This window comes from Microcaecilia unicolor, chromosome 1 (genome assembly GCF_901765095.1).
Source record: "Microcaecilia unicolor chromosome 1, aMicUni1.1, whole genome shotgun sequence".
Classification (NCBI taxonomy): Eukaryota; Metazoa; Chordata; class Amphibia; order Gymnophiona; family Siphonopidae; genus Microcaecilia; species Microcaecilia unicolor.
The window spans coordinates 321677517-321690479 of NC_044031.1; the positions used below are offsets into that span (position 1 = coordinate 321677517).

A 12963-nucleotide genomic window follows, 5' to 3' on the forward strand; every position below is an offset into this window, starting at 1 on the left:
GCATAAAATGTATTGTACTGTTTTGAGATCTTGCCAGGTACTTGTAACCTGGATTGGCCACTGTTGGAAACAGAATTCTGGGCTTGATGGACCTTCATTCTATCCCAGTATGGCAACATTTATGTTCTTATGTACTTTCCATGTGCAAAATTGAGCGCCTAACTTTGGGTAACCATTACAGAATTCTCCCCCTCCCCAGATGTTTATTCCCTTTCTGAAATGAGGAATAAACATTCATTTTTAGGCCCAACCTAGCCCCATTCAAAACATGCCCAGAGCACACCCCCTTGCCATTGGAATATTATTCATTTTTAGACATATATCCCAACTTTGTTAAATCAGAACTTCAGCATTTATAAAAGGTAAATATTTAAATGCTGGATTATGCATGTCTAAAATGCAAATGATGCTTCTAAAATAAGCATCTCACTATAATAAAGGTGAACAGCGACCACTGTCTTACTTGGACACATTTAAAGGGAAATAAAAGTTTTTGTTCAATTAAATAGAAACCAAGAAACTGACCCTCAAAATTTTGGTCTATCCTTTTCTTTTCCTTTTCAACACACCCCAGACTACCAATTGGGTGTTACTTAAAAAAAAAAAAAAAAAGAAGAAGCTCTAATAATGGTCAAAAGTCGATAAAAAAGAATGGGGGGGGGGGGGGGGGGGGGGGAGGGGGAGAGAAACTACTGCCACTTTCTCAGGTGCTTGTTCATTTAACAAGATTAGCTCTTCCCCTTACTGTATTGATAGATGGGTAAATTAGAATTTTGACACATCTTTTGAAACGCTGCACTTAAAAAAAAAATTACACTCCAATTGCACGGTCTACTACATTTCTATTGCAGCCAGCGCATACATGTATTTGTGAAGATAGGATAGCCTGGGGGTTGGCGGGAGGTGGGGAGGAATGGCATGGTTGCATTTTGTGTGCAATGTGACTTACCACAGAACCTGCTCTTCCTGGTGGACCCCTTGGCCCTTGATCACCTTTATCTCCCTAGAAAGACAGTTGATGGCAGATTTATGCTGAGCATAAATGTTACTTGCAAATTCATTAACTGTAGTAATTGATTTTAAAATCATATCATGGTAATTATGTTCAAACTGACTTCTACTGTATTTAGTTATTATATGTTATTGATTATGGTGGATTTCTCCTACAAGTGGAGGAAATAGCCCACTTTTACTCTATAAGGCCTATATACCAAGTTGCACAAAGATTTTCTACTTAATGCGCATCAATAACCCAAATTAAGGCAGATTAAGGGCTAAATTTGCTACATTTACTAGTGTGTTACTTTATCACACATTATTGTATATTATTTAGCAGAGGTCTCACTTTATCCAGTGAGTCATAGTTCCTTATTTATTTATTGGGATTTATTAACCGTCTTTAGGAATAAATTCACCCAAAGCAGTGTATAGCAGGTACAGTTTAACATAAAACGTATAATTTTGTTAACAGCATAACAATAGTAAAATAACCATAAATACAATAAATACCTGAAAACAGTAAGTTGAAACCTAATCATAAAACTACCGTGAAACAGTATCAAAAATATACACATTTAACAGCACTGGAATTCAAATATCAGAGATATAGAGGGCTATAATCGAACAGGGGCGGCCATCTATAAGGGCAGCCATCTCTAAGGCCGGCCCCGTAAAGAGGTGTCCCCGACCGTATTATCGAAACAAGATGGGCGGCCATCTTTCATTTAGATAATACGGTCGGGGCTGGCCAAATCTCAACATTTGGGTCAATACCAGAGATGGCCGGCCCTTAGATGGCCAGCATTGGTTTTCACCGATAATGGAAACCGAGGCCGGCCATCTCAAACCCGGCCAAATCCAAGGCATTTGGTCATGGGAGGAGCCAGCATTTGTAGTGCACTGGTCCCCCTCACATGCCAGGACACCAACCGGGCACCCTAGTGGGCACTGCAGTGGACTTCATTAATTGCTCCCAGGTACATAGCTCCCTTCCCTTGGGTGCTTAGCCCCCCAAATCCCACTCCTCACAACTGTACACCACTACCATAGCCCTTATGGGTGAAGGGGGGCACCTACATGTGGGTACAGTGGGTTTCGGGTGGGTCTTGGAGGGCTCCCATTTACCACCACAAGTGTAACAGGTGGGGTGGGGGGGTGGGCCTGGGTCCGCCTACCTGAAGTGCACTGCACCCACTAAAACTGCTCCAGGGACCTGCATACTGCTGACATGGAACTGGGTATGACATTTCAGGCTGGCATACAGGCTGGAAAAAATGTTTTTAATTTTCTTTTAGGGTGGGAGGGGGTTGGTGACCACTGGGGAAGTACAGGGAGGTAATTCCTGATTCCCTCCGGTGGTTATCCGGTCAGGTTGAGCACCTTTTTGAGGCTTGGTCCTGAAAATAAATGGACCAACTAAAGTTGGCCAAATGCTCGTCAGGGCCAGCCTTCTTTTTTCCATTATCTGCCGAGGCTGGCCATCTGTAAACTATGCCCCCATCCCGCCTTCGGTACACTGCCGACACACCCCCTTGAACTTTATCCGGCCCTGCTACGGAAAGCAGTTGAAGCCGGTCAAAATCAGCTTTTGATTATGCCGATTTGGTCGCCGTTAGGAGATGGCTGGTCATCTCCCGATTTGTGTCGGAAGATGGCCGCCCTTCTCCTTCGAAAATAAGCAGGATAGTGTAATGTTAGCATAATACTAATGATACACCTAATAAGCATGCATTAGAACATTCAACTAACATAGATATGATGCTAAAGATTTTCTACAATACGGCTTACCATATAGCTGAGGGACCAAGAGCAGATATATGATGGGAACAATATCTATATAAATAAAAATGTAAATGTTTGTTTGTTCAAAATCTTAAATCTCCGAAAGTTCTTCACCATTGCTTTCAAATTTGGACACAACGTTGCATTCGAATACATGCATGTTTTTATATACCTACTATTATATAGATGTCACAGCTGTCGTACTCGCGGACCGGAAGCAGTGCGACGAGTAATTGCAAATCAAACTAAGGAAGAACGGCCATCACCGAACGAGCGAAACAGACAAAGAATGGCTCAAATACGTGCCAAGGAAGCAGCAGAGCGTTGTGCAGCCAGACTTGACGATGCACGGTTGCGAGCACGGCGATAGCGTTCTGCAGCTTCAGATCTGCTTCGTTCTCAACAGAATCAACGCGACAGGCTGAGAGTGGCTTAAATCTCCGAAAGTTCTTCACCGATTGCTTTGAAATTTCGACACGACATTGCATTCAAATACTCGCGTGTTTTTATTTACCTACAATTGCAAATCAAACTGAGGAAGAACAGGCATCAGCAAACGAGCAAAACAGACAAAGAATGGCTCAAATACGTGCCGAGGAAACAGCACAGCGAAAAACATCGCTCGAGGCTCTTGATCGATCATTGCAAGATTTGCGTGGAAACATCCGACCATTTGGGAACACATTAATATTGCTTGCAGGAGATTTCAGGCAAACATTACCTGTAGTTCCTCAATCGACACCAGCGGACGAAATAAATGCTTGCCTAAAATACTCTACTTTGTGGCAACACGTAAAGACGTTAAACTTAACTACAAATATGCGTGTCCAGCTGCAAAACAATCAATCAGCTCAGATATTCTCACATCAATTGCTGAAAATTAGGAACGGAAAGGTGCCGGTTGATCTGACTTCAGGACGAATTTCATTGCCTCATAACTTCTGCAATTTTGTGACCTCAAAAGAACAATTGGTTGAAAAAGTATTTCCCAATATTCAAACCAATTATAAGAATCACGATTCGCTGAGTGAACGAGCTATTCTTGCGGCCAAGAACAAAGACGTCTACGAACTGAACAATATTATTCAGTCTAACATTCCAAGCGAGCCACTCACATACAAATCCGTCAACACTGTTCTGGAAGCAGATGAAGCGCTTAATTATCCAACAGACTTTTTCAATTCACTCGATCTGCCAGGGATGCCACCGCATGTATTGCAGTTGAAAATCGGCGTGCCAATTATCATGTTGTGAAATATCAACCAGCCAAAGCTTTGCAACCGCACGCAGCTTGCAGTAAAAAAATTAATGAGCAACAGTCTTGACAGGACCTTTCAAAGGTGAACATGTCCTCATTCCTCGCATTCCTATGATTCCAACAGATATGCCGTTTCAATTTAACAGATTGCAATTCCCAATTCGATTGGTGTTTGCAATCACCATCAACAAAGCTCAGGGCCAATCTTTCGCATTCACCCGTTTACATCTACACACGCATTGCTTCTCACATGGACAATTATATGTTGCATGTTCTACAGTCGGCAAACCAGACAATCTCTATCTCTGCACACACAATGGAACAACAAAAAATATTGTATACCCACAAGCATTGTGAAATTAAACATATTAGAAACGTGCGCTTCCTCTTTTCTTTTCTTTCTTTTCCATTTAACCAGACTGAGCCTCGGCAACGTGTGGCCGGGTAGAGCTAGTAATATAATAATAATGCATGCTGACAGCAGTGGCACACAGTAATGTGGTAACATACTTCAGGAAATCTAGCCCTAAGTATAACTTCTCTATTAACTGTTCTAGCACTTTGGGGAAGGCAGATTGCAATTAATGCAGATAAGTGGTTATATTTGTGCTTTAAAAGCACAGCCAATAACACAGAATTTCTATGTTGTTTCTATGAATTATGGCAGCAGTGTGTCAGAGGCAACTGGGATCGCTCATGTCACTTTATGCCCCAGAAGTTCCTTCTGGTAAGAAGAGGAGGATTTAGAATGGATATAGTTAAAATGTATGTTTATATACCACCATTCATAAAATACAGTTCACAATCGGCCTTATTTTAGAAAGTGATGGGCGCCCATATTTCAACCCAATCGGGAGATGGGCGCCCTTCTCGCAAAGGCGCCCAATTCAGTATAATCGAAAGCCGATTTTGGGCGTCTTCAACTGCAATCTGCCGCGGAAATAGGCAAAGTTGATGGGGGCGTGTCGGAGGTGTGGTGAAGGTGGGACTGGGGCGTGTTTATCGGCCGAGGAGAGATGGGCGCCCTCGGCCGATAATCGAAAAAAGAAAGGCATTTTTAGCGCGAATTTAGGTCACTTTTTTTGGACCTTTTTTTTCACAAGTCCCAAAAAAGTGCCCTAAATGACCAGTTGACCACAGGAGGGAATCGGGGATGACCACCCCTGACTCCCCCAGTGGTTACTAACCCCCTCCCATCAAAAAATAAACAACTTTAACAACTATTTTTTCCAGCCTGTATGCCAGCCTCAAATGCCATACCCAGCTCCATCACACCAGTATGCAGGTCACTGGAGCAGTTGTTAGTGGGTGCAGTGGATGTCTGCCAGGTGGACCCAGACCCATCCCCCTCTACCTGTTACACTTGTGGTGGTAAATGGGAGCCCTCCAAACCGCCCCCAAAACCCACTGTACCCACATCTAGGTGCCCCCCTTCAGCCATAAGGGCTATGATAATGGTGTACAGTTGTGGGCAGTGGGTTTTGGAGGGGATTTGAGGGGCTCAGCACCCAAAGGAAGGGAGCTATGGACTTGGGAGGTATTTCACTTTTAATTGTTAAAAGTGCCCCCTAGGGCGCCCGGTTGGTGTCCTGGCATGTAAGGAAGACCAGTGCACTACGAATCCTGGCCCCTCCCATGACCCAATGCCTTGGATTTGTTCGTTTTTGAGATGGGCGCCTTTGGTTTCCATTATCGCTGAAAAACGATACCGCACAGCTGAAATCCGCACAAATCCGATACATTTGGCTGGCACAAACCGTATTATCGGAAAAAAGATGGACGCCCATTTTTTTTTTAAATACGGTCTGTCCCGCCCCTTCACGGACCTGTTCTTGGACATAGACGCTCATGGAGATGGGCGTTCGCATTCGATTATGCCCCTCCATGTCATATTTTGTAATGTTTATTGAATATTTTTACTGCTGTAATTGTCTATTGCTCATGTTTGACTTATTCTTATTGTACCCCGACGTGAGTGAATTCCTTCAAAAAGGCGATAAATAAATCCTAATAAATAAAATAAATAAATAAATAAATAAAATCTCCCTGCACATACCACTAGAGTCTTCCTTATCAGCTTTCAATTGTTTCAATTGTTAGCTCTTATTCCTGGCACAGGGGAAATTAAGGGGGCCTTATATTAACGTGCGCTAATGGATTTAGCATGCATTAATGAATTAGTGTGCATTAAGGGGTCCTTTTACTAAGGGGTCACTTCTTCCTCTTTAACATCAGCAAAATTCGCCCTTTCCTCTCTGAACACACCACCCGAACTCTCGTCCACGCTCTCATTACCTCTCGCCTTGACTACTGCAACTTACTCCTCACCGGCCTCCCACTTAGCCACCTATCCCCTCTTCAATCTGTTCAGAACTCTGCTGCACGTCTTATATTCCGCCAGAATCGATATACTCGTATCACCCCTCTTCTCAGGTCACTTCACTGGCTTCCAATCAGATACCGCATTCAGTTCAAGCTTCTCCTTCTTACCTACAAATGCACTCAGTCTGCTGCCCCTCACTACCTCTCTACCCTCATCTCCCCTTACGTTCCCGCCCGAAACCTCCGTTCACAGGACAAATCCCTCCTCTCATTACCCTTCTCCACCACTGCCAACTCCAGGCTCTGCTCATTCTGCCTCGCCTCACCCTATGCTTGGAACAACCTTCCCGAGTCCTTATGCCAAGCCCCCTCCCTGCCCATCTTCAAGTCTTTGCTTAAAGCCCACCTCTTCAATGCTGCGTTCGGCACCTAACTCTTGCCTTTCAGGAATTCCAGACTGCCCCAATTTGTCTGCCCCTATCGGTCTGACTGTTCACGTGTCCTTTAGATTGTAAGCTCTTTGAGCAGGGATTGTCCTTCTATGTTAAATTGTACAGCGCTGCGTAACCCTAGTAGCGCTTTAGAAATGTTAAGTAGTAGTAGTAAGGCGCACCAACAGATTTAGTTCCCGCAAACAATTAGCATGCACTAAATGATAAAACACCCATAGGAATATAATGGACGTTTTATCATTTAGCGCATGCTAATTGTTAGCGTGCACTAAATCTATTAGCACACCTTAGTAAAAGGACCTCTAAGTGCCATGCAGCTCATAGATATACAATGGGCTGCTCAGCATTTAATGTTCGCCAATCATTAGCACACATTAAATCCGTTAGTACAGCTTACTAAAAGGGCCCCTAACCCCCGGATTCCATATAATGTGCCTGGAGATCCGTGCTGAAATCAGCGTGGATTATATAACAATATGTGCAACTCAATTGGCTTAATAAGCTAACGAGTGCTGATAACAGCACTTAACAAGCAATAATGAGCACTAATTAGCACTGACTAGAATTTAGGTGCACAACTCGCTAAGCTTATTCTGTAATGATGTGCACCGATCTTCTAACACACGCAGGCAAAAAGGAGAGTGGTTATGGGCAGGGAAAATGGGCATTTCATGGGTGTTCTGAAATGTATGCACCTACTTATAGAATATGGCCCAGTGCGCCTAAATCTACGTACCAGGATTTATGCCACGTTTTCATCGGTGTAAATGGATGCACGTAGATTAAGGCGCTGAAATATCAATTAAATGCATTCTATGTTTGCGAGACTTTGCAGTGCGGACCACTGTCATGGCAAAAAAGGTTATCCTTATAAATTGGTTGTCTGCAACAGAACCAAGTGTCCAGCAATGGCGCACACAAATGATAACACTGTTGCGCCTGGAGAGAGTTGGAGTGGGAGACATTTCATCATCAGCAGGAAAGAGTTTTAAAACACGATGGACTCCGTTTTGGATGACCTTGCCCCCGGCGGCAAGAAGCCGCCTGTTGAACATTTGAACATTTTATTGATCTCAACATTGATATACAGGTCTGTGGCAACCTTGAACTGTAAAACAATAGGGGAAGGGGGGAGGGGAGGTAGAGGGGAGTGTAGGGTTGAAACACCAACAGGATTACAGTGGATGGGAGAGCAGGGGAGGGGAGAAAAAGGGGGAAATAATACTATGATGTTCTAGTTGAGTGAGTTCTGTTTATGTATACTTAAGTGATACCATAATTGAGGATATTCATTGAGAGTTCATGAGATTGTAACTAGCTGTGGGGTCAACAAGACATTTGTTTTGGACATATTGAGGTCAATATTCTGCAACATAGTAATGTGAGTAACATAGTAGGTGACGGCAGAAAAAGACCTGTACGGTCCATCCAGTCTGCCCAACAAGATAAACTCATATACGCCTCCCAACCACCGGTGCTGCCACCCAATCTCCGCTATATAGCTTTGATGTGTCCAAAATATTTGGTAGCATTCCCGGATCTCCCATTAAGGTGCATTCTGTTTTGAATGAAATCTACTAAAAATAATGTAAGTTGGAAACCAATGTCTTAGGGCTTTCAAAAAAAAAAAAAAGGGAATGGTTAAATCTATTACTGGCAAATCTCCTAAAGATGTCAGAAGAAGTCAGAAGACATAGGACCAATAAGGTTTAATGACAGGAGATGCATGACATCAAAAAAGCCAAAGCTAGTTCCCCCTGAGCAGTTCCCAGATAGGTCCCAGATAGACTTTCTGTTCCAATTTAACCTTATATGAACAGCACCGCTATTAACGCATGACATGTAAATGATGTGATCGTAAGAGGAAACTAAGGATCGTGCTCCTTGCTAAAAAATATAAAATATTATTCTAAAAGGTAAGATTATTAGTGGCTTATTTGCTCAATATAGAAATTAACCTTATTTTATGATAAGGCCCTCATTTTAGCACTTCTTTTCACATTTTAAAGCAGGGTCTTCAACGGCTGCCAAGCAAGCAGGTCACATTTTTTGCACTACTACTGTTAATATTCATAACATTTCTCTGCATTCAGCAGCTCCAGTTTGCAGAAAATTTAAATGTTTTGGTTATCGTAAAAAACAGGCCTGTTCATGACTCTCAAGGAACAAGGAGGGTCTTTTACTAAAGCTTAGCTCAAGTTATCTGCAGCAGGGCCCATAGGAATAAAATGGGCCCTGCTGCAGATAACTCAAGCTAAGCTTTAGTAAAAGACCCCCAAGATTTGCTAAGTTTGTTTTAACATTCAAACACTGAGAAGACTTCAGCAAAATATAAGAAAGATGCATTTTCTTTCTATTTTTAGCTTATTTATTAGGATTTAGCTCACACCTTCTTCAGTAGTAGCTCAAGGTGAGTTACACTCAGGTGTAGCAGGTATTTCCCTATCCCTAGAGGACTTACAATCTAATTTTGTATCTGAGGTAAACGAAGGTTGAGTGACTTGCCCAAGACCACAAGAAGCCACAGTGGGATCTGAACCCTGGCTTCCCACTACTCTAACCACTAGACTACTCCTCTAGTTCTTTGAACTGTACTGCATTTTAGTAAAAGGACCCCCATATGTTTCAAGAGGAATCTAGGTTCAAGTTTCCAACAAGACTACCATGCCTTTGTGAGAAGGAACATTCAAAAGGATCTTATAAAACGGGCAACCAAAATTCATAAGGAATGAAGCATCAGTCCCATTTATTATGGATAAGCAAACATTTGAGGATGCAAGCACAGTATCCCTCTAATTTTATACACTGCATCACAAGTTAGCCACCAATTAGGCACCTAACCAATTAGGCACCTAACCGACTCCTACGGAAAGATATAAACAGGATGGAGTTGGTCCAGAGGGCAGCTACGAAATTAGTAAACGGTCTTGAATGCAAAAATTATAGGGACAGGCTTATGAACCTCAACATATATATGCTGGAAGAGAGGAGGGAGAGAGGAGACATGATAGAAACGTTTAAATAGCTCAAGGGCATTTATGTACAGGAAGAGAGCCTTTTTCAAATGAAGGAGAGCTCTGGAATGAGGGGGCATATGACAAAGTTAAGAGGCAATAGGCTTAGGAGTAACCTAAGGAAGTATTATTTCACAGAAAGGGTGGTGGAGGCGTGGAATGGCCTCCCGGTGGAGGTGGTGGAGTCGAGGACTGTTCCAGAATTTAAAAAGGCATGGGATAAGCATGTGGGATCGCTTAGGAACAGGGGGGTTACAGAGGATGGGCAGACCGGATGGGTCATTTGGCCTTTATCTGCCGTCATGTTTCTATGTAACTTTAGGTACTCAAATGGAAGTGAGGTACCAAAATGGGGGAAAATGGGAGTTAGGCCCCTAACTACACTTAGGCACTACTCTATAAGCTAACGCCTAAGTAATTTGCTGGAGAATTCTATATATGGCACCAAACATTAGGCATGGAAAAGTGTTCTAACGAATGCAAGGCACTGAAATGGGGACGAAATGGCAGATCCACATGAAAACACATTTACGCACCCATTTACAGAATAGCAGATCTGCACAGGGGGTGTGGCCAAGGAAGGGGCATGGGTGGGTCAAGGGCATTCCTTTAAAATGCAGGCAGTGGTATAGAATAGTGCAGATCGGTGCCCAACTTCTGCACCGGGATTTACACCTGGTTTTAGTTGGTGTAGCTCCTCGCACCCAAAGTTGACCGCAGATGCCAGCCCTACGCGCTATTCTATAAAGAGTGCTGATCCCAGAACGCCCATTATAGAGTAGCGTTCAGCACCAATTTTTTGGCGCCAAATTTTGAGCATCATTTACTTACCGTTCAGTGAATCCAGACTGCCCCAATTTGACTGCCCCTATCGGACTGACCGTTCACTTGTCTATTAGATTGTAAGCTCTTTGAGCAGGGACTGTCTCTCTTTGTTAAATTGTACAGCGCTACGTAACCCTAGTAGCGCTCTAGAAATGTTAAGTAGTAGTAGTATTGAACCTAGGGTTTAGCACATAACTGCAATTTGGATAGGGCATGGGCAAGTCATACACTTAGGCACCAAATTTACAGAATACTGTAAGTTCCATGCCTAGATGCCAACATTTACACCTGCTTTTTACATGGTTTACGTGTTGGTGCCTAAAGATGCAATATAGAATACTATCTTAATGTACAGTTTTTTTTATAGAAATGCCTCCACCAATCTGATAATATGCGATGTATTTCTTAATGCTGGGTTCCTTCATTATGATTACTGCTACATACAACACCAACCACCTGAAATCAAAGGAATCATTAGGGCACAAGAGAAAGCTTATCAATCATGTAGACTATTTTTCAAACAGTAATCCACAAAATATCACAGTATGAAACTCTAAAATAACAAACTTGTAAAGAAAACACGGACGGAAAAGCCTCAAAGTAGCTCAGGACAAAGTTTTGCAGAGCTGATCTAAAAAGATCCTTGCTTCATCAGCAGCAAAATCCTTCCGAAAAGAAGTGACTTCATTCAAAATACAGTCAGTGCTTAATATCAGTGCTCAAAGAAAAATCACTTATCTCATGGCTTAAATGAAGCACCCAAAACGCATCCGGTGGAACTTTCAAGATGCAAAATTGCTCCCGGGCCAACGATAGCCAGTGTTTTGTTAAAACTGCTTCAGGGTCCCAGATGGCAAAAAATGATGATTTTCAAAAGGCTGCATTCAAAAGGTCATATAAAACCTGCGCGTCCTTTTGACCTTTTGTATGAATGCAGTCTTTTGAAAATCAATCAAACAAACAAATAAATAAATAAATAATTGTTGGCTTATCCCTCTTTACTTCTTGTTCTTTTTCCAAGATAAACCTTTTTTTTTTAACCATCCTTATTCAAACTAAGATTTCCCGCTATTTCATCACAAGTTTTGAGTTTTGCATAAAGTTACTTTACCTTTGGTCCCATTAGTCCAATCTGACCTTCTATTCCAGGCACTCCCACGGGACCCTGGAATAATTGAATAGAATAGTAGTTTATTTATCACGCTGCATTTGTTTATTCTGATGTCTGAAAATCTTTTGGTTTATCCTTTTGGCAGGCCAAGTTGGGACTCACATCTTCTCCAGATGGGCCATCGATCCCAGGGATTCCCGACGGACCTTCCTCACCCTGCAAATGACAGAACAGAACAGACTTCCAGCACAGGATCTTATTCAAAAAGGACTTTTGTTTATTCTGTGCCTTATAGGGAAAAAAATATCCATATTGAATAAAGCTTGTTATTAGCAGGGACTGGGGTGGAAGAGGAGCCTGTTCTTTTGAAGATCATTTTCCAGCTTTGAAGTATAGCATTTACACATAACCCTTATCCTTTTTACTCAGGGCTGAAAAAGTTGTGAATGTCCTCATTTAGAGGAAACACTTATACTGCATGAGAACCTAAATCTTTGCAGAGAGGATAATGGAAGATGGAAGATGGAAAATAGAGAGAAACCAATGTCCATTGAGCCCAACATCATGTCTCCGACAGTAGCTAGTGCAAGTCACTTTTTAATAGCAGTATTCTTGTATGAATATTAATTGTCTTGTAATGCTTCTTGTTAATTTGTTGTGTAAGTCACATTGAACTTGAGCTTTCCTGGGAAAATGTGGGGTAGAAATATCAAAACTAACTAACTAAATAAACAGTACCCAGCAGATCCCAAAAGTAGAGCTAGTTCACATAGCTCATTTCCATGGAGGAACAATGGATCTCCCAAGTCTACTGAATGGGAATCTGGATAAATCATATCAATTGATTTTGTAAACTACATTGTGCAGAACAATGTTTTAAATTATCCAAATCCTGGGTCCAGACATAGAGGGTAAACCTGTTTCAGAGTGGTTTATTTTTTTTTTATTACATTTGTACCCCACGCTTTCCCACTCATAGCAGGTTCAATGTGGCTTACATATTATATACAGTTACTTATTTGTACCTGGGGCAATGGAGGGTTAAGTGACTTGCCCAGAGTCACAAAGAGCTGCTTGTGCCTGCAGTGGGAATTAAACCCAGTTCCCTAGGACCAAAGTCCACCACTCTAACCACTAGGCCACTCCTCCACTCACACAATAATGCACATTAAGTGCTGGATTCTTTATAAGGCGTCTTAA

At 42.2% G+C, this 12963-nt stretch overlaps 1 protein-coding gene across 1 annotated transcript in view; it reads right to left on the reverse strand.

The window, feature by feature from the left end:
- Positions 1-11776, reverse strand: part of LOC115477822 (collagen alpha-1(IX) chain-like) — a 76246-nt gene extending 64470 nt beyond the window's left edge. The window contains exons 1-2 of the mRNA XM_030214951.1: positions 11764-11776; positions 950-1003 (exon numbers count right to left, since the gene is read on the reverse strand). Coding sequence (XP_030070811.1) covers positions 950-1003; positions 11764-11775 — 66 coding nt within the window. The 5' untranslated portion in view covers position 11776. The remainder of the gene's footprint in view (positions 1-949; positions 1004-11763) is intronic.
- Between the last annotated feature and the right edge of the window lie 1187 nt (positions 11777-12963).